Source organism: Mirounga leonina, unplaced genomic scaffold (genome assembly GCF_011800145.1).
Source record: "Mirounga leonina isolate KUSES-001 unplaced genomic scaffold, KU_Mleo_1.0 Mir_168, whole genome shotgun sequence".
In the NCBI taxonomy this organism is placed as follows: domain Eukaryota; kingdom Metazoa; phylum Chordata; class Mammalia; order Carnivora; family Phocidae; genus Mirounga; species Mirounga leonina.
Window position 1 is genome coordinate 64,024,932 of NW_023270426.1, and position 22,538 is coordinate 64,047,469.

The 22,538-nt window shown below is 36.6% G+C and overlaps 1 protein-coding gene across 2 annotated transcripts in view; it reads left to right on the forward strand.

Moving 5' to 3' along the window:
• ARSK (arylsulfatase family member K) overlaps positions 1 to 22,538 on the forward strand; it is a 43,140-nt gene that overhangs the window by 1,975 nt on the left and 18,627 nt on the right. For both annotated transcript variants that reach the window (XM_035014883.1, XM_035014882.1), the window contains exons 2-3: positions 1,414 to 1,543; positions 7,746 to 7,905. In XM_035014883.1, the coding sequence (XP_034870774.1) occupies positions 1,414 to 1,543; positions 7,746 to 7,905 (290 nt within the window). The remainder of the gene's footprint in view (positions 1 to 1,413; positions 1,544 to 7,745; positions 7,906 to 22,538) is intronic.

Sequence of the window (22,538 nt, forward strand, 5' to 3'; positions counted from 1 at the left end):
TATACATATTGGGATAAATATATAGTATATAAATACATATTCATATATAGTATATAAATACATATATATATATATAGTATATAAATACATATATATATATATATATAAATTTAGAGCCCCAATCGCCCTTGCTCTAGCTCACTAGTAGGGGAAAGGTTCAATGCCAGGAAAGACAAATCGAAAGACCAGACAAGCTTCTGCAAAGCAAGCAGAAAGAAGGAAATAATAAGGGTTAGAGCAGAAACTAATACCAATACCAATGTGCATTTTCTGGCCTTATTTTAGGTAGCCTCTCAATACAGCTGACATTACCTTTCTTGACACACTGTTTTCTCTCAGCATTCATGGGGCTCGATCTCATATCATCTTTCTCCCTTGCTGGCCATTCTTTCTTAGTTTCCCTTGACACCTTCTACTCTTATTTGGGACTCCTTGAATTCCTTTCCTTCCTCCCTTTTCATTCTCTGCATGAAAGGTTTCTTTCAATATCATAGTTTTCAATACCATGAATATGCTAAAGACCCCCATTTTTATTTCACCAGGGTAGACTTTCCAAGCTCCAGATTGCTCTCTGTAATCAACAGCCTACTTTATATATCCATTTGGAAATCTCAGACATATCAAAGGTTTATGTATATCCCACATTTGGATAAACTCATTTTTAAGACTGTATTTTTGTTTATAATTTACTGAAAATATAGAATAGATATAACTCCAGGCCTAAAATACTCTTTTTCTGTCTTTGCTCTTTACCAAGAAGAGTTCTTCAGTTCCAAAATGTGTATTTCCAGCCCAAACACCTCTTCTAATCTTCAGGCTCATTTATCCAGCGGCCACTGACATCTTCACTTATGTCCAGCCTAAAGAACTGCTTCATCTTTCTTACCCTTTAGGTCTCATACTTCCCAGAGAAGCTTTCTCTGTTCACTCTATGTAAAGTACGTCTCCCTTGTTACTCTGTATCTCAGGGTTTTTTTCAAAGCACATATCACAATCTGTAATTATTAATGCTTTATTTTCCAGTATACTTTTTGCCTCTCCCACTAAACTATAAGCTTCAAGGGGCCAGGGACTCTGTTTTTCTCACCACTGAATTTCTGGATCTTTCACAGTCCCTGGCACATAGTAAATGCTTAATAAATATTTGTTCCATCAGTTCATCATGCCCCAAAAGAACTTTCCATAAAGTCCTTTAGTTTATTTACTATATTCAAATGAATCCAAGTACAACACTAAATTCTTAATATTATGAGGCAGATATAGGTAATACTCTCTATACTTGTTTTATCTTTTGAGGATCCTTAGGATCATACTGAAGTTTTTTGCTACTTGTAAATTTTATGGTTAAAATTAAAGGAAATAATTTTCTTCTTTTCTAATGCAATCAGTGTTAATTAAATTTCTTTATTCCAGGATGGAAGGCTAACATTTTATCCAGGAAGTCAGGTAGTGAAACTTCCTTTTATCAACTTCATGAAAGCACATGGCACTTCCTTTCTGAATGCCTATACAAACTCTCCAATCTGTTGCCCATCACGTGCAGGTAAGAACATGCTTAATATTAATGGAAGTGGCCACACACACAAAAATGTTCTCACAGTTTAGAAGATTATACCCAAAAGTACGATAGTAAGTTATATTTGTCATCTAATAAAAAATTTTAATATAAGTGATGCGTATTTTAAGGTATGTATTGGGGTTATTGGAATTTCTACTTTATTTTTCAAGAGTAGGGATTTTTATCATCCAAAGTAGTGTTTAGTTCATGTGTTACTGTTTCATTTCCTTATGATTGGTGACTAAGAATCTTTTGCCTATCCAAGCAAATGAGGAAATACTCATATTTCCTAGAAGAGTTGTATCTTCAAGAAAATTTTCAGTAAGCGTAGTGGGGACTGGGAGGGGACTTCAGAGCCTACCACAAAGTAGTTAGAATTTTCATACGTCAGGTTACTCTGAATTTTTCCATATTATTTCAGATTACAGACTTTATCTGTTTCTCTTCAGTCTCAATTCACTTCTATCCCAAATCTAGTTGTGCACCTTTTTTAGAGTAATTTAATAGGCATAGTTTTAATGGCAAAATGTCAACAGTATTAGTCCATGAATAATTGAGAAGTAGGGGGAAATGCCATTTTTTCAATAAACTGTTCTCTGACAGAGTTGTTTTCCTTCCTGCCTTTCTACCATCTGTTTGCCTTGGGATGCATGAAAGGCACCTCTGTTAGGACATACGTGACATGATCTGTGTGATTTGAGTCCCAAATCCCTGCACCGCCAGCACAATCACCTATGTAACTGCCAGTGAGTAAAGGAAACCCACTACGCTAAATGACATTTCAGTGATGAAGACCCAGGGATATTAAAACAGTTGTGTTAGTGTTTTATTCCCTATTGAGCAAATGGAATGAGCAGTGGACTAGAGTGAGGTGTTGTCCTCGACTCTAATCCTCAATGGGCCAAGCAAGTCACTCACTTTCCTTACTTACAGGGTTAGATATTTGTCTATTCCTTATCTATCTCACAGCGTTGTTCCCAGCATCAAATAAAATAATGAATAAAAAGGTGATTAATAAATTCTAAAGGTTTCAAAAATGTTAGTGATGGTTTTCCTAGAAGAACTGCATTTTGAAGAGTTTGAACTCTTCAAGGAATAATAGTAATACAAACTGATGTTTGTTTCATTCTTACCCTGTGCCTGGCAATATTCTAAGTGCCTTACATGTCTTAATTTATATAATAATAACATGTCCATAGAGTAGGTATTGTTACTACCCCCATTTTACATATAAAAACAAAAGTACTAAAAGGTTAAGTAACTTATCAAAGGCCACTCAGTAATTGGCATTATTGGGATTCAAACCCAGGCAGTCCCTCATCCCACTCCTCAAAAAGAAAACATTTTGTTAGATGAGAAAAGAAAGCTTATTCACCCCTACTATGTGTGTACCCAGAAATGGAAAGGGAAAAGGATTTTTTTTCCCAGTTTTATCAAGATAATTGACATATAACATTGTATCCATTTAGGTGTACAATATAATGACATCATATATGTATATACTGTGAAATGATTATCATAATAAGTATAGTTAATATCCATCACCTTTCATAGTTAAAAAAATTTGTCTTGTGATGAGATCTTTTAAGATCTATTCTCTTAGCAACTTTTAAATATATAATCCAGTATTGTTAACTGTAGTTACCATGCTATACATTATATCCCCAGAACTTATTACTGGAAATTTGTACATTTTTGCCACCTTCACCCATTTTTGCCATCTCCCAACCCGCACTTCTGACAATCACAGTCTTTTATGTTTCTATGAGTTCCGTTTTTCTAGATTCCACCAATATGTAAGATCATACACTACTTATTTTTCTCTGACTTCTTTCTCTTAACATAATGCCCACAAGGTCCATCCATGTTGTCAAAAAAGACAGGGTTTCCTTTTTCATGACTAATAATATTTCTTTATGTAAAAAATATGTATGTATGTGTGCGATATATATGTATGTATGTGCTATATATATATATTTTATATATATATATAAAATCACATTTATTTATCCATTCATCTATCAATGGACTATTAGGCTGCTTCCATGTCTTGGCTATTGTAAATAGTGCTGCAGTGAACATGGGGATGCAGAGATCTCTTTGAGATAATGATTTGTTTCCTTCGGATATAGCTAGAAGTGGGATTGCTGGACTGTATGACAGTTCTAGTTCTGATTTCTTGAGAAACCTCCATACTGGTTTCCACAGTGGCCTCATTAATTTACATTTCTAATAAGATTGCACAAGGGTTATCTTTTCTCCACATCTTCACCACAATTTACTATCCCTTGTCTTTTTGACAGTCATTCTAACATGAGTGAGGTAATAGCTCACTGTGGCCTTGATTTGCATTTCCCTGATAATTAGTGATACTGAGCATCTTTTCATGTAGCCATTTGACCATTTCTGTGTCTTTGGAAAAATATCTATTCAGTTCCTCTGCCCATTTTTTAATCAGATTTTTTTTGTAGGAGTTCTTTGTATATTTTGGATATTAATTATCAAACTATTTGCAAATAGTTTCTCCCAATCCATAGATTGCTTTTGCATTTTGTTGATGGTTTCCTTTGCTGTGCAGAAGTTTTCAAGTTTGATGTAGGTCTACTTGTTGATTTTACTTGTTTTGCCTTTGCTTTTAGAGTCAAATACAAAAAAAATATTGTCAAGTCTGATATCAAGGAGCTTACCCCGTTTTCTTTTAGTAGTTTCATGGTTTCAGGTTTCATGTTCAGTGTTTAAATCCATTTTGAGTTGATTTTCATGTAGGGTATAAGAGAAGGGTCCAGTTTTCCCAACACCAGTTATTGAAGAGCCTATCCTTTCCCCATTATATATTCTTGGCTCCTTTGTTTTACATTAATTAATTGACCATATATGCATGAATTCATTTCTGGGCTCTCTTTTGTTTCATCAAAATATGTGTCTGCTTTTATGCCAAATACCATGCTGTTTTGGTGGTTATATAGTTTTGTAATATAGTTTGAAATCATGAAGGGTGATGCCTCCCATTTTATTCTTTCTCAAGAATGCTTTGGCAATTTGGGTGTTATATATTTTTTCATACAAATTTTAGGATTGTTTGTTCTATTTTGGGGGAAAATGCCGTTGGAATTTTGATAAGGATTGCATTGAATCTGTAGGTTGCTTTGAGTGGTATGGACATTTTAACAATATCAATTCTTCCTATCCATGAATACAGAATATCTTTCCACCTATTTGTATTTTCTTTAGTTTCTCTTACCAGTGTCTTACAGTTTTTAGATCTTTCCCCTCCTTGGTTAAATTTTTTCTAGGTAATTTATTCTTTTTGATGAAATTATAAATGGGATTCTATTCTTAATTTCTCTGATAGTTTGTTCGTAATATATGTAGAAATGCACTGATTTTTGTGTGTTGATTTTATATCCTGCAACTTTACTAAATGTGTTGATTAGTTCCAACAGTTTCTTGGTGAAATCTTTAGGGTTTTCTATATATGTCATCTGCAAATAGAGACAGGTTTACTTCTTTCTAATTTGGATACCTTTAATTTCTTCTTCTTGCCTAATTGCTCTATATGGGACTTCTACTACTATGTTAAGTAAAAATTGTGAGAGTGGGCACCCTGGTCTTGTTCCTGATCTTAAGGAAGAGCTTTGAGCTTTTCACCACTAAATATAATGTTAGCTGTGGCTTATCATATATGGCTTTCATTATGTTGAGCTACATTCTTTCTATACCCAGTTTGTTGAGAGTTTTTGTCATGAATGGATGTTCAGTTTTGTCAAAAGCTTTCTCTGCACCTATTGAGATGAGCATGTGATTTTTATGCTTCATTTTGTTAATGTGGTATATCATGTTGATTGATTTGCAGATGTTGAATCATCTTTGTATCCCTGGAGTAAGTCCCAGTTGATCATGGTGTATGGCCCTTTTAATGTATTGTTGAAATCAGTTTGCTAATATTTTGTTGACAGTTTTACACTATGTTCATCAGGGATATTGGCCTGTCATTTTCTTCTTTTTGGGATATCCTCTTCTGGTTTTGGTATCAGGGTAATGTTGGCCTCAATTAAAATGAGTTTGGAAGTGTTTCTTCCTTTTCTATTTTTTAGAAGAGTTTGGAGAGAGGGATTGGTATTAATTCTTTTATAAATGTTTGATAGAATGCACCAGTAAAACTTTCTGGTCCTGGGCTTTTCTTTCTTGGGAGGTATTTGAATACTGATTCAATCCTCTTACTCATAATTGGTCTGTTTGATTTTCTATTTCTTCATGATTCAGTCTTGGTAGGTTGTATACTTCTAGGAATATATCCACCTCTAGGTCTTCCAATTTCTTGGCATATAACTGTTCATAGTAGTCTTAAAATTCTTTGTATTTCTGTGATATCAATTGTAACTCCTCTTTCATTTCTGATTTTTGTTTTTGTTTGTTTGTTTGTTTGTTTAAAGATTTTATTTATTTATTTGGGAGAGAGAATGAGAGACAGAGAGCATGAGAGGGAGGAGGGTCAGAGGGAGAAGCAGACTCCCTGCCGAGCAGGGAGCCCGATGCGGGACTCGATCCCGGGACTCCAGGATCATGACCTGAGCCGAAGGCAGTCGCTTAACCAACTGAGCCACCCAGGCGCCCTCATTTCTGATTTTTGAATCATCTCTTTTCTTGGTAAGTCTAGCTAAATGTTTGTCTCTTTATCTTTTTTATGTTCCTATTTATTTATTTATTTATTTTGATGTCATGTTCTGTGATTCATTGTTTGCATATAACATCCAGGGCTCCATTCAATACATGCCCTCTTTAATACCCATCACCAGTCACTGTCTCTTTATCTTTTAAAAAAACCAGCTCTTAGTTTTACTGATCCTTTCTATTTTCTTTTTAAGTCTCTATTTATCTTCACTCTAATCTTTGTTATTTCCTTTCTTCTACTAACTTTGGGCTTAGTTGTTCTTTTTCTAGTTCTTAAAGATGTAAAGTTAGGGGACGCCTGGGTGGCTCAGTCGGTTAAGCATCTGACTTCAGCTCAGGTCATGATCCCAGGGTCCTGGGATCAAGTCCTGCATCAGGCTCCTTGCTCAGCGGGGAGTCTGCTTCTCCCTCTGCCTGCCACTCCCCCTGCTTGTGCACTCTCTCTCTGACAGATAAATAAATAAAATCTTAAAAAAAAAAAAAGATGTAAAGTTAGGTTTGAGCTCTTTTTTCTTGATGTAGGCGTTTAACTCTATGAACTTAGCCCTTAGAACCACTTTTTCTGCATGCCATTAGTTTTAGTATGTTAAACTTCCATTTTCATTTGTCTCAAGACTTTTTTTTATTTCTCATTTGATTTCTGCTTTGACCCATTGATGTTCTGTACCATGTTGTTTAATCTCCACATATTTGTGAATTTTCCAGTTCTCCTTGTAAATGACTTCCAGTTTCATACCTTTGTGGTCAGAAAAGATGCTTGATATTTCAGCTTCTTAAATTTATTAGGACTTGTATGATCTGTCCTAGAGAATGTTCTGTGTGCACTTAAGAAGAGTGTATATTCTGTTGCTTTTAGATGGAATGCTCTGTGAGTGTCTGTTAAGTCGCTCTGATCTAACATGTAGTTTTTAAGTTCAGTGTTACTTTATTGATTTTCTGTCTGAATGATCTATCCATTGTTGAATCTGGGGTATTGAAGTCCCCTACTATTATAGTATTGCTGCCTATTTTTCCCTTTGGGTCTGTTAATACATGAAGAAAGATTTATTGGATACAATCATACTTGTAGAAAATAACAGCGAAGGTGTAGTACACTTAAATTTTTTGTGGAAAGCCAGTACAAGGACAACATCCTTAAAGATGTTGGAAAAAGATCTGTACTTCACTTGACTGACCTGGAAAATAAATAAATACTTAGTGATTATTTTTATGATTGAAAGAAGACTCTAGAGTCCAACAGGCTTTATACATAATTCCAGCTGTATTTACCTTAACTTAACCTGTAAGCCTTGAAGACTCACCTGTAAAATGGAAATAGTAACTCCTTGCCAAGTTTTCCCCTTGATAACATGAGGTAACAATCAGAAATGTTAGGTAAAGCACCTAATGCAGGTTATGTCTTACTCCAGAGCATGAGTTCTAAACTAGTAGATTCTTTCTCTTGCTGTAATTGTCTTCATAGTTAAAACAAATCGATAAGCTTTACACTAATCCCAGTTTCTCCCCCTTCCCCCAGCAATGTGGAGTGGCCTCTTCACTCACTTAACAGAATCTTGGAATAACTTTAAGGGCCTAGATCCAAATTATACAACATGGATGGATATTATGGAGAAGCATGGCTACCAAACACAAAAATTTGGAAAACTGGACTACACTTCAGGACATCACTCCATTAGGTAAAAAAGTAAAACAAAATAATGCTAATATGCTACCCTCTGCTATAGTACATACATGTACTCTTTTTTGACTTTTATTATTTCTGCACAAAGGTGAAAGTAAAGCTCTTAATCCCTCAATTGTGTGAATTTGGCTAAAACTTCACCTTTCTTTAATCTTCTTAAAATATTAAGATTGCTAATATGCTGGTAATTTTTGTTTTTCTTAAAAATTAAAGGTCTATAAAATTCTTCAAATTTTATTTTGAGTTTTGTTATACAATATCTACTATGTACTGAATACAGTTTATATTTTTTAAAGACCATAATCTTCCATCTGCTTGCTTTTGTCAGTTATCTCCTTTCAGTCTAGTATAGCTTTTTTTTTTTTTTTTTTCATTTTACTAAGTCCTCAAAAACCGGGCAGCTGAGCACAGTGGTTAAGAGCAGAGATCTGGGGAATCAGAATACCTACTTGTGAATCTTAGTTTCTCTATTTACTACTGACCTCTAATTTCTTTGTTGTGAGGGTTAAATGGAATGAGATCTGCAGAAAAAAAGCTCACACACAGCAGGTCTGAAACAGCTATCCTTAGAAAGGCCTGCTTTCAAGACTGGCCCTTGGCTTATATCTAGTAACTTGAATATCAGGAGTGTTCCATCTATTCCCTGATAAAAGTGACTTATTCTATACCTAGAATGTACAGTGTGGTTTATGCTGAACACCTGCTTTCCCTCTGAAAGTCTGGGATTTTGGTATGTGGCAGGCAGAGGGCGTCTGCATGATCAGCCCCCAGTAACAACTTGGGTACTAATGAGCTTCCCTAATACACAATTCTTCACATGTATCGTCACGTTTGATGCTGGATGAATTAAGTGCCCTTTGTGTCTCCACTTGGAAACTTGAAAATGGTTTGCTGTGGACTTACCCTAAATACCATTCCCTTTGCTGATTTTGCTTTGTGTCCTTTCACTATAATCATAGCCATGTGTACAACTAAATGCTGAGTCCCATGAGTTCTCCTAGTGAACTTGGGTATGCTCTTGGAGTCTCCCAACACTCAGGACTCCTGTCACAAATACATATTAAAGCCTGGAGCAGTACCTCTTGCCTACAAGTGCTAATTGAGGGTTATGACAGTGGTAGTCGTGATGATGATGATGCTAATGATTATGGTAAGAACCAGAAAAATAAATTGAATAAAAATAACAGTGAATGTAGTGAAATGAATAGTGTTCCCCAGAACTTCATGTCCACCTGGAGCTACAGAATGTGACCTTATTTGGAAATAGATCCTTTTTACAGATGCAATTAGTTAAGGGTTCAAGATGAAGTCATGCCAAATTTAAAGTGAGTCCTAAATCTGATAAATAGTGGTCTCTTTAGAAAAAAAAAAAGGACACAGACACACAGAGAGGGCAGTGTGAAGACAGAAGCAGGGATTGGAGTGATCACAGCTACAAACCAAAGAATGTCAGAAGCCAGGGAAAAAGGAAGAATTCTTCCCGAGAGCCTTCAGAGGGAGCATGGCCCAGCCAATACCTTCATTTCCGATTTCTAGTCTCTAGAACCATGAGAGAATAAATTTCTCTTGTTTTAAGCCATCCTGTTTGCAGTAATTTGTTACTACAGTCCTAGGAAACTAATAGAATGAATTTTGGGTGAACAGATACTAAAATAATCTAGAATAATCTGGATATTAGCCTTGCTCTTCTGGGTAATGTTAAATTTATTTTCTCTTCTGTCTTCCAAAATCTAAAAGATACCAATCCTGCAAACCCAGAAGGGACCTTCACATCTCCTCCCTGTCTCTGCCTTCTAATCCATCCCCAGATGTTGTCAGTTCTACTTCTAAAATCTCTCTCCTATTTATTCACTTACCATCTCCACCAAAGCCTCTCCTGTCTAAAATACTGAAGTAGTCCTCTAACTTTTCTTCTATCTGATCCATTTTCTATAGGCAGACAGAGTGATCTTTTAAAAATATTCATCTGATCAAGTGCCTGACCTGCTTAAAATATTTCAGTGGTTTTTTTCCTCTGTAGGTAGGCTAAAATCCCAAGCCCACAACATGGTTTATAAGACCCTACATTATCTAGTCCCTGCATACCTCCTGTCTCATTTCATATCACTCTCTCTCCCCTTCAGTATGCACTTCCTCTTTCATTTATGTCACATGCTTTTCACTAGCTCTGGACCACTGCACAAGCTAGTCTTATGCAAAAAGCTCTTCCCCCATTCTTCCCAGGAATTCAGGAGAAGAAAAGGGTGGAAGTAGAAGTAAACATGGTAGAAGGAGCAGAGGCTTTGAGTCCATCGGAACTGTTAGATGCCCAGCTTCCCTGCTTACCATCCTTGTGACCTTGGGCAAGTTACTTGACTTCTGTGTCAATGTTCTCATTGGAAAACTGGAATTAATAATACCCACCTCAGGGTGCCTGGCTGGCTCGGTCAGTGGAGCATGCGACTCTTGATCTGGGGGTTGTGAGTTTGAGCCCCATGTTGGGTATAGAGATTACTTAAAAAATTTTTTTTTAAATCTTAAAAAAATACCCACATCATTGGATGTTTAGGAGTTTTCAATGAGTTAATAAAAAAGATTAAATAATACGAAGTACTTAACAATGCCTGGCAAAGAATAAGCATTTAATCAAGAGGAAAAATTATTATTGTAAAAATGGCTTAATCAGGGGGCGCCTGGGTGGCTCAGTCGTTCAGCGTCTGCCTTTGGCTCAGGTCATGATCCCAGGGTCCTGGGATCGAGCCCCGCATCGGGCTCCCTGCTCCGCGGGAGGCCTGCTTCTCCCTCTCCCACTCCCCCTGCTTGTGTTCCCTCTCTCACTGTGTCTCTCTCTGTCAAATAAATAAATAAAATTTAAAAAAATGGCTTAATCAGAATTATAGTTTAATATTTAAATGACTCTTTCATTTTCTTTTTTTCTTTTCTTTCTTTTTTTTTTTTAGGGAGGGAGGGACAGAGGGAGAGGGAGAGAGAGAATCTTAAGCAGACTCCACCCCGAGAAGGGAGCCCGACGCAGGGCTTGATGTCATGACCCTGAGATCATGACCTGAGCAGAAAGAGTCAGATGCTTAACCAACTGAACCACCCAGGCGCCCCAAACCCTTTATTTTCCTAAAGTGTGTTGCACTGCTAATTATTTCATGCAGTTTCACAAATTCTCTTTAAAATTCTTCTACTTTTTAGAAAGTAAGTTTAATCCAAAGTAAAATGTAACTATTCTTCTTATCCTATCCTATACTATTACCCTGCCCTATGCTATTATCCTATTGTTTTCTCAGTTTCCTCAGCCAATCCAGTAATAAAAAGAATCTCAGGTTGAATGGCTCATACTCCCTGTAACTCTCATTCTGTGTATGACATGGTTAAAATCTGAGCTGAATTTTATTCCTCGGGAGTAAGGACCCTGTTCCTCTTTTTCATCGCTTTATTCCCATTGCCAATATCATGCCAGCGCACTGTTGGCACAGAATTAAATGTCTGAGTGAATGGGACAGGAAGCTACATTGCTCTAGCTATAGCTTATTATTTGATAAACATTGATGTTCTGTTTAACCTGTGGTTTAAAATCAGTAAAAGGAGAAAAGCCACTTAAATGTTGACATTTGGGACATCAAAGATGATTTTCAGTATAATAATTGCTTATGGCTAATTTTCCTAGCTCACCAGAGCTTAAGAAATTGAAATAAGCTCTCAGGACTGTTTGTATTAGTGCTGTATGTACCCACACCGTCATTTAGCTGACAAATAGGTCAAGTTTGCTACTAATTGCATATCTGGAGAGGTTATATGAATTATGGTACATTATCTTTTAGATTTTTCTGTGCGATTTGAAAAATGGGTCTCAGGAAAAAAACGTATCTCAGTATCAAACTTAATAGGGGTATTCAGTATTTTGATAGACTGACTCTCAAAGTCAGAAGTTGTTTTTATAACTCTTTCTGCTACCTTTTCCACTGAAATTGGCCATTTTTGAACCTGCTTGTATTTTCAGCCAGAATTACAAGTTTCTTTAGCTTATTACAGTAATACTCCATCTGTCTTTTTTAGGTCTGAAGTGATACTTTCTTCTTGTATCGGTTTAAGAACACTAGTCCCGCTATGTGTCCCTTATTTGTATAATATATTGCACTACACTGGGATCCTTAAGGGCTACACACTTGTTTATTCCAGACAATTGTTAAACAGGTAGTGGTGGTAGTACTCATTACGATTCTATTTACTATCAGTCTTTGGGCAAGTTATGTATCTACTTAACCCCCCTCACATTGTAGGTGTTATACTTATAATAGGTTTGATTAGGTTCAAATTTGCCATATCTTATTAGCAACTGAAAGGAAACATTTGTATTTAATTCATAGGGTATTTTGGTAATTTTTACAATCAGATAAAACTGTTTTGCCAAAATATATGCAATATCAAAAACAGTGGTTCTCAACCAAGGGCAATTTTGATAAGACCCCCCCACCCCAAGACATCTGACAAGGACTGGGGGAATGCTGCTGACATCCAGAGGGTAGATGCCAGGTTGCTGCTAAACAGTCTACAATGCACAGAACTCCCCCCACCACCACCATCTGCCTCCACCCTGCAGCAAAGAATTATCAAGCCTAAAATGTCAATAGTGCAGAGATTGAGAAAACATGATCTAAACTAAATATTCTAAATATTTCTAAATCAACAAAACCAAAGAGTATGTTAGTTTGGAAGTGTGTAGAATTAGGAGATATTTTATATAGACATTTTAAAAACTAGATTTCTAAGATCAGCACAATTTAATAAAGAAATTGAGTATTAAGTAATATTCCTTAAAATACTAAAACTAAAGATGATCCTTATTTAAGTTACAAAAGTATAGTCCGGTGTATTTTATTCAGCCAATATTTAATGGAGCCAACTAGTATGTACCAGACACTATTTTTAAATGATGGGTCTACAGGAGTGATCAAAACACAAAAATCTCTAAACTCAGGGAACTTACATTCTAGTGGCATCAGAAGCCAATTTAAATAAGCTGCTGTCTTCTCTTTCCTAGCTAAAAGTTAAAAACCTAAATTCAAATTCTCTGTCATCCTACTTCCACTGAAATTTATCTATGTTCTCAGTTCATGTAACTTCATGTTTTTCTGAAGCCAGGTCACACTAGGCAATTTTCACTCCTCTGAAACAAATGAAAAATAAAGGCCTGCTTCCAAAATGAGAGAATTGCTCTGGGGAATTCTTAAGCTTGAACCTCTTGGCAAACAGCAAAGTGAAGCAAACCATGAGCTTCTTACAGCACTCTTCCTGTCCCCGTCAGGCCTCCAGACAGGAAGCACAGTCTGGATTCTCAATAGAATCAGAGTAACTAAGAAGGAAGGGACAGAACTCAGAATAGCAACTGTAGAGCCCTCTCTCAGTCCCTTTCAGTTCTGTATCCTAGTGGTAAGTATGTGTATATCTCATCCATATTCACCATTATTTTATGATCTAAGATCATATATACCTTTAGGTAGGTTTTCTCCATACCAAAGAGGAGTTTATTTTGTTCTTTTCCTTATAATGGAGAAAGGCATCCATTCCTTTGGTCAGTTTAAAAGATTTTGTGGAACCCACACCACTATGACCATCTCATTATCTTTAATGAAATTCAGTACCTAGAACAGCTTGCATTATTCTGGGTGCATTCTCAGATAATTTAGGATAAGGAAAGAGTCTGCTGTTGTTTTAGTTATTCCAGAACCCTCACTTCTGATGACTAGACAATTCTTGGCTGAAGCAGCCCCTGGGGCTATCTTCAGAATGCTGTCTACCATAATTCCTAGATCTTGAGACATCAGTGGATCGCTCTGAGCCTACAATCTCATTACTATTATTGGATTTTTTTTCCCATTTAATTACTAAACTTTAATGTATTAGGGTTTAGCTGCCTATAAGGAAGTTTATGTCTCCTACTTTGGCCAGTGTTAGCCATTTGTGGAAATTTATGTCAATCTATTTGAGACGAGTCTGAAGGTATCTAGTAATAGGGAGATTTAACTTTTCAAATGAACATTAGCATTAGCCAGATACGACCTAGCTGAAGAGACGTATGGTTTTAAAAGGGTTAAAAAAAAGTCTCGATAACTACAGTACAGGGCAAAATATGTTTAATTCTGTTTAAAGGAGGAAGAGATCACATCCAGATGTTTTTTTCAGGAGATGGGAGTAAAGGCTGTATTTAATTTATTCTAAGGTGGCACTTCTTTCTTTTTCACAATTTATCTCTGAAATTGCAATGTATCTTACTGTTGAGATTACAAAATTCTGTTATAGTCTAACTGGCAGTATTTTTCTTAATAGTGTATATCTATCTATCTATAGATAGATATACATACATATATATTTTTTTAAATAGTATATATAGTTTTAATAGCATTTTAGATTTGATAAGCTTTCATAGAAGTAGAACATTACTAGGCCAAAATGGACAGGAAGGAAAAACTAAAGAAAGGCATCCAAGTAGGAGAGTACAGACCTTTTGGAGAACATTGGATAAACCAGAATTCCTGTAGGGAAGCAATGAAAGGTAAAGCTTTCGTATGTGAGAAGGACTTCAGTAATAGGTTCAGACAGCTGGCAAAAAAAAAAAAAAAAAACCTGCACACTTCATCTGGTAAGCTGAATTTGAGAATCTCCACAAAGTTTTTGTTCTGTTAAAAAAAAAAAATAGTAACAACTTGGGAATGTTTATGTTTTATTCTTTTCACCCTTGAACAGATTTTTTGCTCTCTAGTCAAGTCCCACGATTATTTTATGTGAACTTTTTGAGTTCATGTAATTTTTTTTTTTTAGATTTTATTTATTATTTTTGTCAGAAAGAGAGAGAGAGCACAAGCAGGGGGAGCAGTAGAGGCAGAGGGAGAAGCAGGCTCCACCGAGCAGGGAGCCTGATGCGGGGCTCGATCCTAGGACCCTGGGATCATGACCTGAGCTGAAGGCAGATGCTTAACCAACTGAGCCACCCAGGCTTCCCTCATTCATGTAATTTTTTGATTGATCTAATTTGCCATCCATTCAGAGTTTTCCTGTGTTCTTTTAAGTATTTCCATCCTCCAGGTGGCTCTTTTATTGCCTACATTCTATTATAGTTAGCCATGAAAAAGAGAATTTGTTTACTATGCATTTAATATTATTATATAAAAAATATATTTATAATAAAAACTAATTATGAAATATTTAAAATACAAAGTATTATGTTAACATTATTAAATTAATATTTTACACAAGTATTAATAATGAATTATACCATTTAGTGAAAATTATATCATTTAGTGAAAATCCATGATTTTCATCTTATTTACAAATAGCTCTATGAATTTAAAAAAAAGAATAAGGAGCACTGGCCACTTTAATTTCACCAAAAAAAATGGTTGGAATTAATAAAATTAATCAATGAGAAAGCATGCATATATTCAGCATTTAAATAATGTATGTTGAAAAGGAATGTTCCAACTTGAATTTGCTAGAGTTTATTCATTCCACTAAAACAGACTGTTTTTTGAGTGTCCCTATATGTGAGGAAGATAGGTGACAGCCTTACAAGTTCTTTAAAAAATGGTGTATGTATTTCTCACAATATTGAGGGAAGAATATTTAATGGAAAGGAGTATGGATTTCTTTTTTCTTTTATAGAATGTGTTAGGCTGATACCAGAATTTGCAAGGTACATTATTCAGAATTGTAACATTTTCATTAAGGAGACTTATCTGAGATACATCTAGCTGTTTAAATCCCATCAGAAACAATAATTGTGTATTTGTGAGAGAGAGAGAGAAAAAGAAATATCCACAAAACTCTTGAAGACTGAGAGTTAATTATCTTAGGAAGCTGCAGGTTAAGCCTAACCTCAGAATTCATCTTGAAAGAAAATGGTCATGTGATCAATTGTAATGTGCCATATTTTTTCAGAAGAGATCGCTACTATGTTAATTAATCCTGTGCTTTCTGCTGACTGAACAATGCTGCTGCAGAATTTGGCATATTGGCACAGAAAACCCACACAACAATGGCATATATGCAAATTTATGCATTAATTAGTTGGTAATGTGTTAGGTAGGAGTTTTTTCATTCATATTAGGAGGATATTTTATTGTTAAAAAGAACTAATCAGACTGCTGATTGTTTGGTAGTACATTTGGCCATCAACTTGTTTTCTGGCATTGAACCAAGGTAGCCCATTTATGGGCTACTGAAGATACTATTTTGGTGATCCAACTAAAAATTGAGAAGTTTCTGCATAAAAGAATTCTTAGTTGTTATGTAGAACAATGCATCTCAGACTTTAATATGCACACAGATCACCTGGGCATTATGTTAAATACCTTTCTTATTCAGTGGGTCTGGGGTGGGACCTGAGATTCTGCTTCTGTATCACAAGCTTCCAGGTGATGCTGATGCTGTTGGTCCACAGACCATGTCCAGTAGCAAGAATATAAAGAACCAGACTTCGGGTAGGGGTAGGACAGGGTTTATCCTATTGTGAATGCCTTTATCAGAAACATGGTAATTTTATGTCCCTTTGTCCACTCATGTGAGATTGAGTGTGAAAAAGATGCATATAACATCTTACTAATATGACAATAGTTTTGACCTCATGGACCCCCTGAAAGCCTCTCAGGGACCTCCCAGAGATCCCTGGGCCACACTTTGAGAAATGCTGGCATATAGGAAACTACACGTTGTATGTTTGTGCTTACTGCAAGTAACCCTCGCATCAATGTAAATAACCCAGAAAATGACCCAAAGACTGGCAGAACAAACTCCACAAGTAAATGTAGAGGAGAGGCCACAGCTGAAGAGGGTAGAAAAGGCAGAGATGTAGTGGGGAGCTAAACCCTGCAAGTCTGGCCACTGGAGGCAGGAAGCAATGGGCATGGAGAGGGGTGAGAGACTAGCACATGGGGGAGCCTGCATAGAGAAGACAGGTCCCCACAGCATCTGGCCCTCTGAAAATAAAAGTGGTCAAATTTCATGAATTCTTAGAACCAGCAGTTCTTAAAGCACAGAGCTTTAAAAATCAGCAGGTTCCATGCTGGGATAGCCTACAGGGTAATGGGAAGCCAAGTCCCTGCCCTTAAAGAGAAAGTAAGACAACAGCCTAAGGAGATACAGCATAGAAGCAGCATTTACAAAAGCACCTGGAGCATCTAGGAGGGAGAGTTACTTACTACACTCAGAGTTCTGTGAGGGACCTCTCCAGGAGCAAAGGAGCTGGCAGGCACCATTTCGCTCCCCCACCGCCCAACATAAACACACAGCCACCTGCGGAAACCAGTGTGGCATAAACATCCACCATCTAACTTGCTTACACCATGCTCCTCCCCCTCCAGCTGGGCCTGCCTCCATCGCAGCACTGGGGGGTCCCCTCCCCCAGATAACCAGTGCAAACCTTGCCAACACTGTATCTCCCAACTCTGCCCTTAACACGGTCTGGGTCCTGGTGACAGCAGCTTGTCAGCTCCCACAAAGCACACACACACCTTGTTAAAACTGCACCCCCACTGGCACACACTTTACAGAGTAGCCCAGGCAGGCCTCAGTCTCCACAGTTGCTGCACACCCCCTGCGGAAGAGAACCAGCCCACACAACTTCATTCAGATTAGGAGAGAGAAAGAGTTTCCCAGACAAAAACTAAAGGAGTTCATGACCACTAACCCAGCCCTACAAGAAATGTTAAAGGGGACTCTGAGTGGAAAAGACAGACTGTGAGTAAGAGTAAGGAAAGTAGGAAACACAAAAGTAGTAACAGTAAGTGTCTCTGTAAAACTCAGTCAAGGGACTCACAAGTGGAAGTAAACTATGATACCATGTACTTAAAACATGGAGAAGAGAGGAGTAAAGATTGGGTTCAAACTTAAGCGACCAATGGGTCACGGGTGTGGCTCAGTCGATTAAGCATCCAACTCAATTTCAACTTAGGTCGTGATCTCAGTGTCATGAGCTTGAGCCCTGCATTAGGCTGGGCACGGAGCCTGCTTAAGATTCTCTCTCTCCTTCTCCCTCTGCCCCTACCCCACCCCCACTCTAAAAACAGAACAAAACAAAACTTAAGCAACCATCAACTTTAGATAGACTGCTATACGCAGAAGATGTTATAAACAAACCTAATAGCAACCACAAACCAAAAAACAGTGATATGCAAAAAATAGAAAGGAATCCAAGTAAATCACTAAAGAAAGCCAACTTATGGTGAGAAAAGAGAGCAAGGGAAGAAAGGAACAGAGAAGATCCACAAACACAAAAAAACAAAAAACAAAATGGCAATAAATACATACCTAACAATAATTACTTTGACTATAAATGGACTAAATTCTCCAATCAAAAGACACTGGGTGATGGAATGGATAAAAAAACAAAAACAAAAACAAAAAAAACGACCCATCTATATGCTGCTTACAAGAGACAAAGCTTCAGACCTAAAGACACATGCAGGCGCACCTGGGTGGCTCAGACAGTTAAGTGTCTGCCTTCAGCTCAGGTCATGATCCCAGGGACCCGGGATCAAGCCCCGCATTGGGCTCCTTGCTCAGCAGGGAGTCTGCTTCTTCCTCTCCCTTTGTCACTCCCCCTGCTTGTGCTCTCTCGCTCACTCTCTCTCTCTCAAATAAAATCTTAAGGGGATGGAGAAACATTTATCATGCAAATGGGTGTCAAAAGAAAGCCAGGATAGCAATATTTATACCAGACAAAATTGACTTTAAAACAAAGACTGTAACAAGAGACACAGGATACTATATAATCATTAAGAGGAGAATCCAACAAAAAGACGTAATAATTGTAAATATTTATGCACCTAACATGGGAGCACTCAAATGTATAAAGCAGTTAATAACAAATATAAGTAATACAATACTAATCAATAGCAATACAATGATAATAGAAGGCTTTAACACTCCACTTATATCAATAAACAGATCATCTAAACAGATAATCAACAAGGAAACAGTGGCTTTGGGTGACACACTGGACCAGATGGATTTAAGACATATATTCAGAACATTCCATCCTCAAACAGCAGAATACACATTCTTTTCAAGTGTACAAGGAACATTCACCAGAATAGATCACTTATTAGGTCAAAAAATAATCTTGATAATTTCAAAAAGATTGAAGTTATACAACGCATCTTTTCTGACCACACTGCAATGAAACTAGAAGTCAACCACAAGAAAAAATCTGGAAAGCACAAATTGATGGAGATTTAAAAAACATGCTACTAAACAATGAATGGGTCAACCAAGAAATCAAAGAAGACATAAAAAAATAGATGGAGACAAATTAAAATGAAAAGACAACAGTCCAAAATCTTTGTGATGCAGGAAAAGCAGTTCTAAGAAGCTTATAGCAATTCAGGCGTACCTTAAGAAGCAAGAAAAATCTCAAATAACTTGACCTTCCACCTAAAGGAGCTAGAAAAAAAAGAACAAACAAAACCCAAAACCAGCAGAAGGAAGGAACTAATAAAGATTTGAGCAGAAATAAATGATATAGAAAGTAAAAAAACAATAGATCAATGATACCAGGAGCCAGTTCTTTGAAAAGATCAATAAAATTGATAAACTCTAGACAGACTCATCAAAAGAGAGAGAGAGAAGACTCAAAATCAGAAACAAAAGAGAAATAACCAACATCACAGAAATGCAAAGGATTGTAAGAAAATATTATGAAAACTTATATGCCAACAGACTGGGCAATCTAGAAGAAATGGGTAAATTAGAAACATATAACCTACCAAAACTGAAACAGGAAGAAATAGAAAATTTGAACAGACTGATCACCAGCAATGAAATTGAACCAATAATAAAACTCCCAACAAACAAAAGTCCAGGACCAGACAGCTTCACAGGTGAATTCTACCAAATATTTAAAGAAGAGTTAATACCTATTCTCAAACTTTTTTTCAAAAAATGGAAGAGGAAGAAAAATTTCCAAATTTATTCTATGAGGCCAGCATTTTCCTGATTCCAAAACCACATAAAGATACAACAACAAGGGGGCGCCTGGGTGGCTCAGATGGTTAAGTGTCTGCCTTCGGCTCAGGTCATGATCCCAGGGTCCTGGGATCGAGCCCCACATCAGGTTCCTGGCTCAGCGAGGAGCCTGCTTCTCCCTCTCCCTCTGCCTCTCTCCCTGTTCATGCTTTCTCTCTCTCTCTCTCTCTCTGTATCTCTGGGTCTCAAATGAATAAATAAAAAATATATATATAAAAAAAAGATACAACAACAAAAAAATAACTACAGGCCAATATCTCTGATGAACATAGATGCAAAAATCCTCAACAAAATATTAGCAAAGCAAATCCAACAATACATTTAAAAAAAATCACTCACCATGATCAAGTGGGATTTATTCCTGGGATGCAAGGGTGGTTCAGTATAAACATATCAATGTGATACATCACATCAATAAGAGAAAGGATAAAAACCATATGATCATTTCAGTAGAGGCAGAAAAAGCATTTCACAAAGTACAACATCCATTCATAATGGAAAAAAAAAAACAAAAAACCTCTCAACAAAGTAGATTTAGAGGGAACATACCACAACATAATAAACGCCTTATGTGAAAAACCCACAGTGAACATCATACTTAATGTTGAAAAATTGAGATCTTTTCCTCTATGGTCAAAGAACAGGCAGGGATGTCCACTCTCACCACTGTTATTTAACATAGTAGTCCTGGAATTTCTAGCCACAGCAATCAGATAAGAGAAAAGAATAAAAGGCATCCAAATTGGTAAGGAAGAAGTAAAACTTTCACTATTTGCAGATGACATGATACTATTTAGAGAAAAACAGAAAGACTTCACTAAAAATATACTAGCGCTGATAAATGAATTCAGTAAGGTTGCAGGACACAAAATCAATGTACAGAAATTCACTGCATTTCTATACACTAGTAAGCAGCAGAAAGAGAAATGAAAACAACCCCATTTAAATTGTACCAAAAATAATAAAATACTTAGGAATAAACTTAACCAAAGAGGTGAAAGACCTGTACTCTGAAAACTATAAACACTGATTGAAAGAAATTGAAGACAACACAATGAAATGGAAAGACATTCTATGCTCATGGATTGGAAGAATAGAGATTGTTAAAACATCTATACTACCCAAAGCAATCTACAGATTTAATGAAATCCCCTATCAAAATACCAACAGCATTTTTCACAGTCCTCGAACAATCCAAAAATTTGTATGGAACCACAAAAGACCCCAAATAGTCAAAGCAATCTTGAAAAAGAAAAACAAAACTGAAGGTATCACAATTCCAGACTTAAAGTTATATTACAAAGCTGTAATAATCAGAATAATATACTGGCACAAAAACAGACACATAGATCAACAGAACAGAATAAAAAGCCCAGAAATAAGCCCACAATTATGTGGTCAATTAATCTTCAACAGAGGAGGCAAGATTATGCAATGGGAAAAAGACAGTCTCTTCAACAAACAGTGTTGGGAAAACTAGACAGCTACCTACAAAAGAATGAACCTGGACCACTTTCTTACACCATACACAAAAAATAAACTGAAAATGGATTAAAGACCTAAATGTGAGACTGAAACCATAAAAATCCTAGAAGAGAGCACAGGCAGTAATATCTCTGACATTGGCCATAAGAACATCTTTCTGGATACATTGGAGACAAGAGAAACAAGAGCAAAAATAAACTATTGGGACTGCACCAAAATAAAAAGCTTCTGCACAGCAAAGGTAACAACCAACGAAAACAACCTACTGAATAGAAGAAAATATTTGTAAATGACATATCCAGTAAAGAGTTAGTGTAGAAAATCTCTAAGACCAAAAACCAAATAATCCAATTAAAAATGGGCAGAAGACATGAACAGACTAACAGATATATGAAAAGATGCTCAACATCACAGATCATCAGGAAAATGCAAATCAAAACCACAGTGAGATATCACCTCACACCTGCCAGAATGGCTAAAGTCAAAAGAAACAAGTGTTGGTGAGGATGTGAAGAAATAGGAACCCTGGTGCACTGTTGATAGGAATGCAAACTGGGGCAGCCACTGTGGAAGACAATATGGAGGTTCCTCAGAAAGTTAAAAATAGAACCACCCTATGATCCAATAATCGCACTACTGGGTATTTACCCAAAAAATACAAAAACACTCACTCAAAGGGATACATGCACCCTTTTGCTTATTGCAGCATTATTTATAATCGCGAAATTATTGAAGCAACCTAAGTCCATCAACAGATGACTGGATAAAGAAGCTGTGATACACACACACACAGACACACACAGGAATATTATTCAGCCATAAAAAGGAATGAAGTCTTGCCATTTGCAACAACATGATGGAGCTAGAGAGTATAATGCTAAGCAAAATAAGCCAGTCAGAGAAAGACAATGGCATATGATTTCACTCATATGTGGAATTTAAGAAACAAATAAACAAAGGGAGAAAAAAAGAGACAAACCAAAAAACAGAATCTTAACTATAGAGAAAAAAACTGATTGTTACCAGAGGGGAGGTGGTGGGGGTTGGGTGAGATAGGTGAGAAGGATTAAGAGTACACTTATCTTGATGAGCACTGAGTAATATGTGGAATTGTTGAATCACTATATTGTACACCTG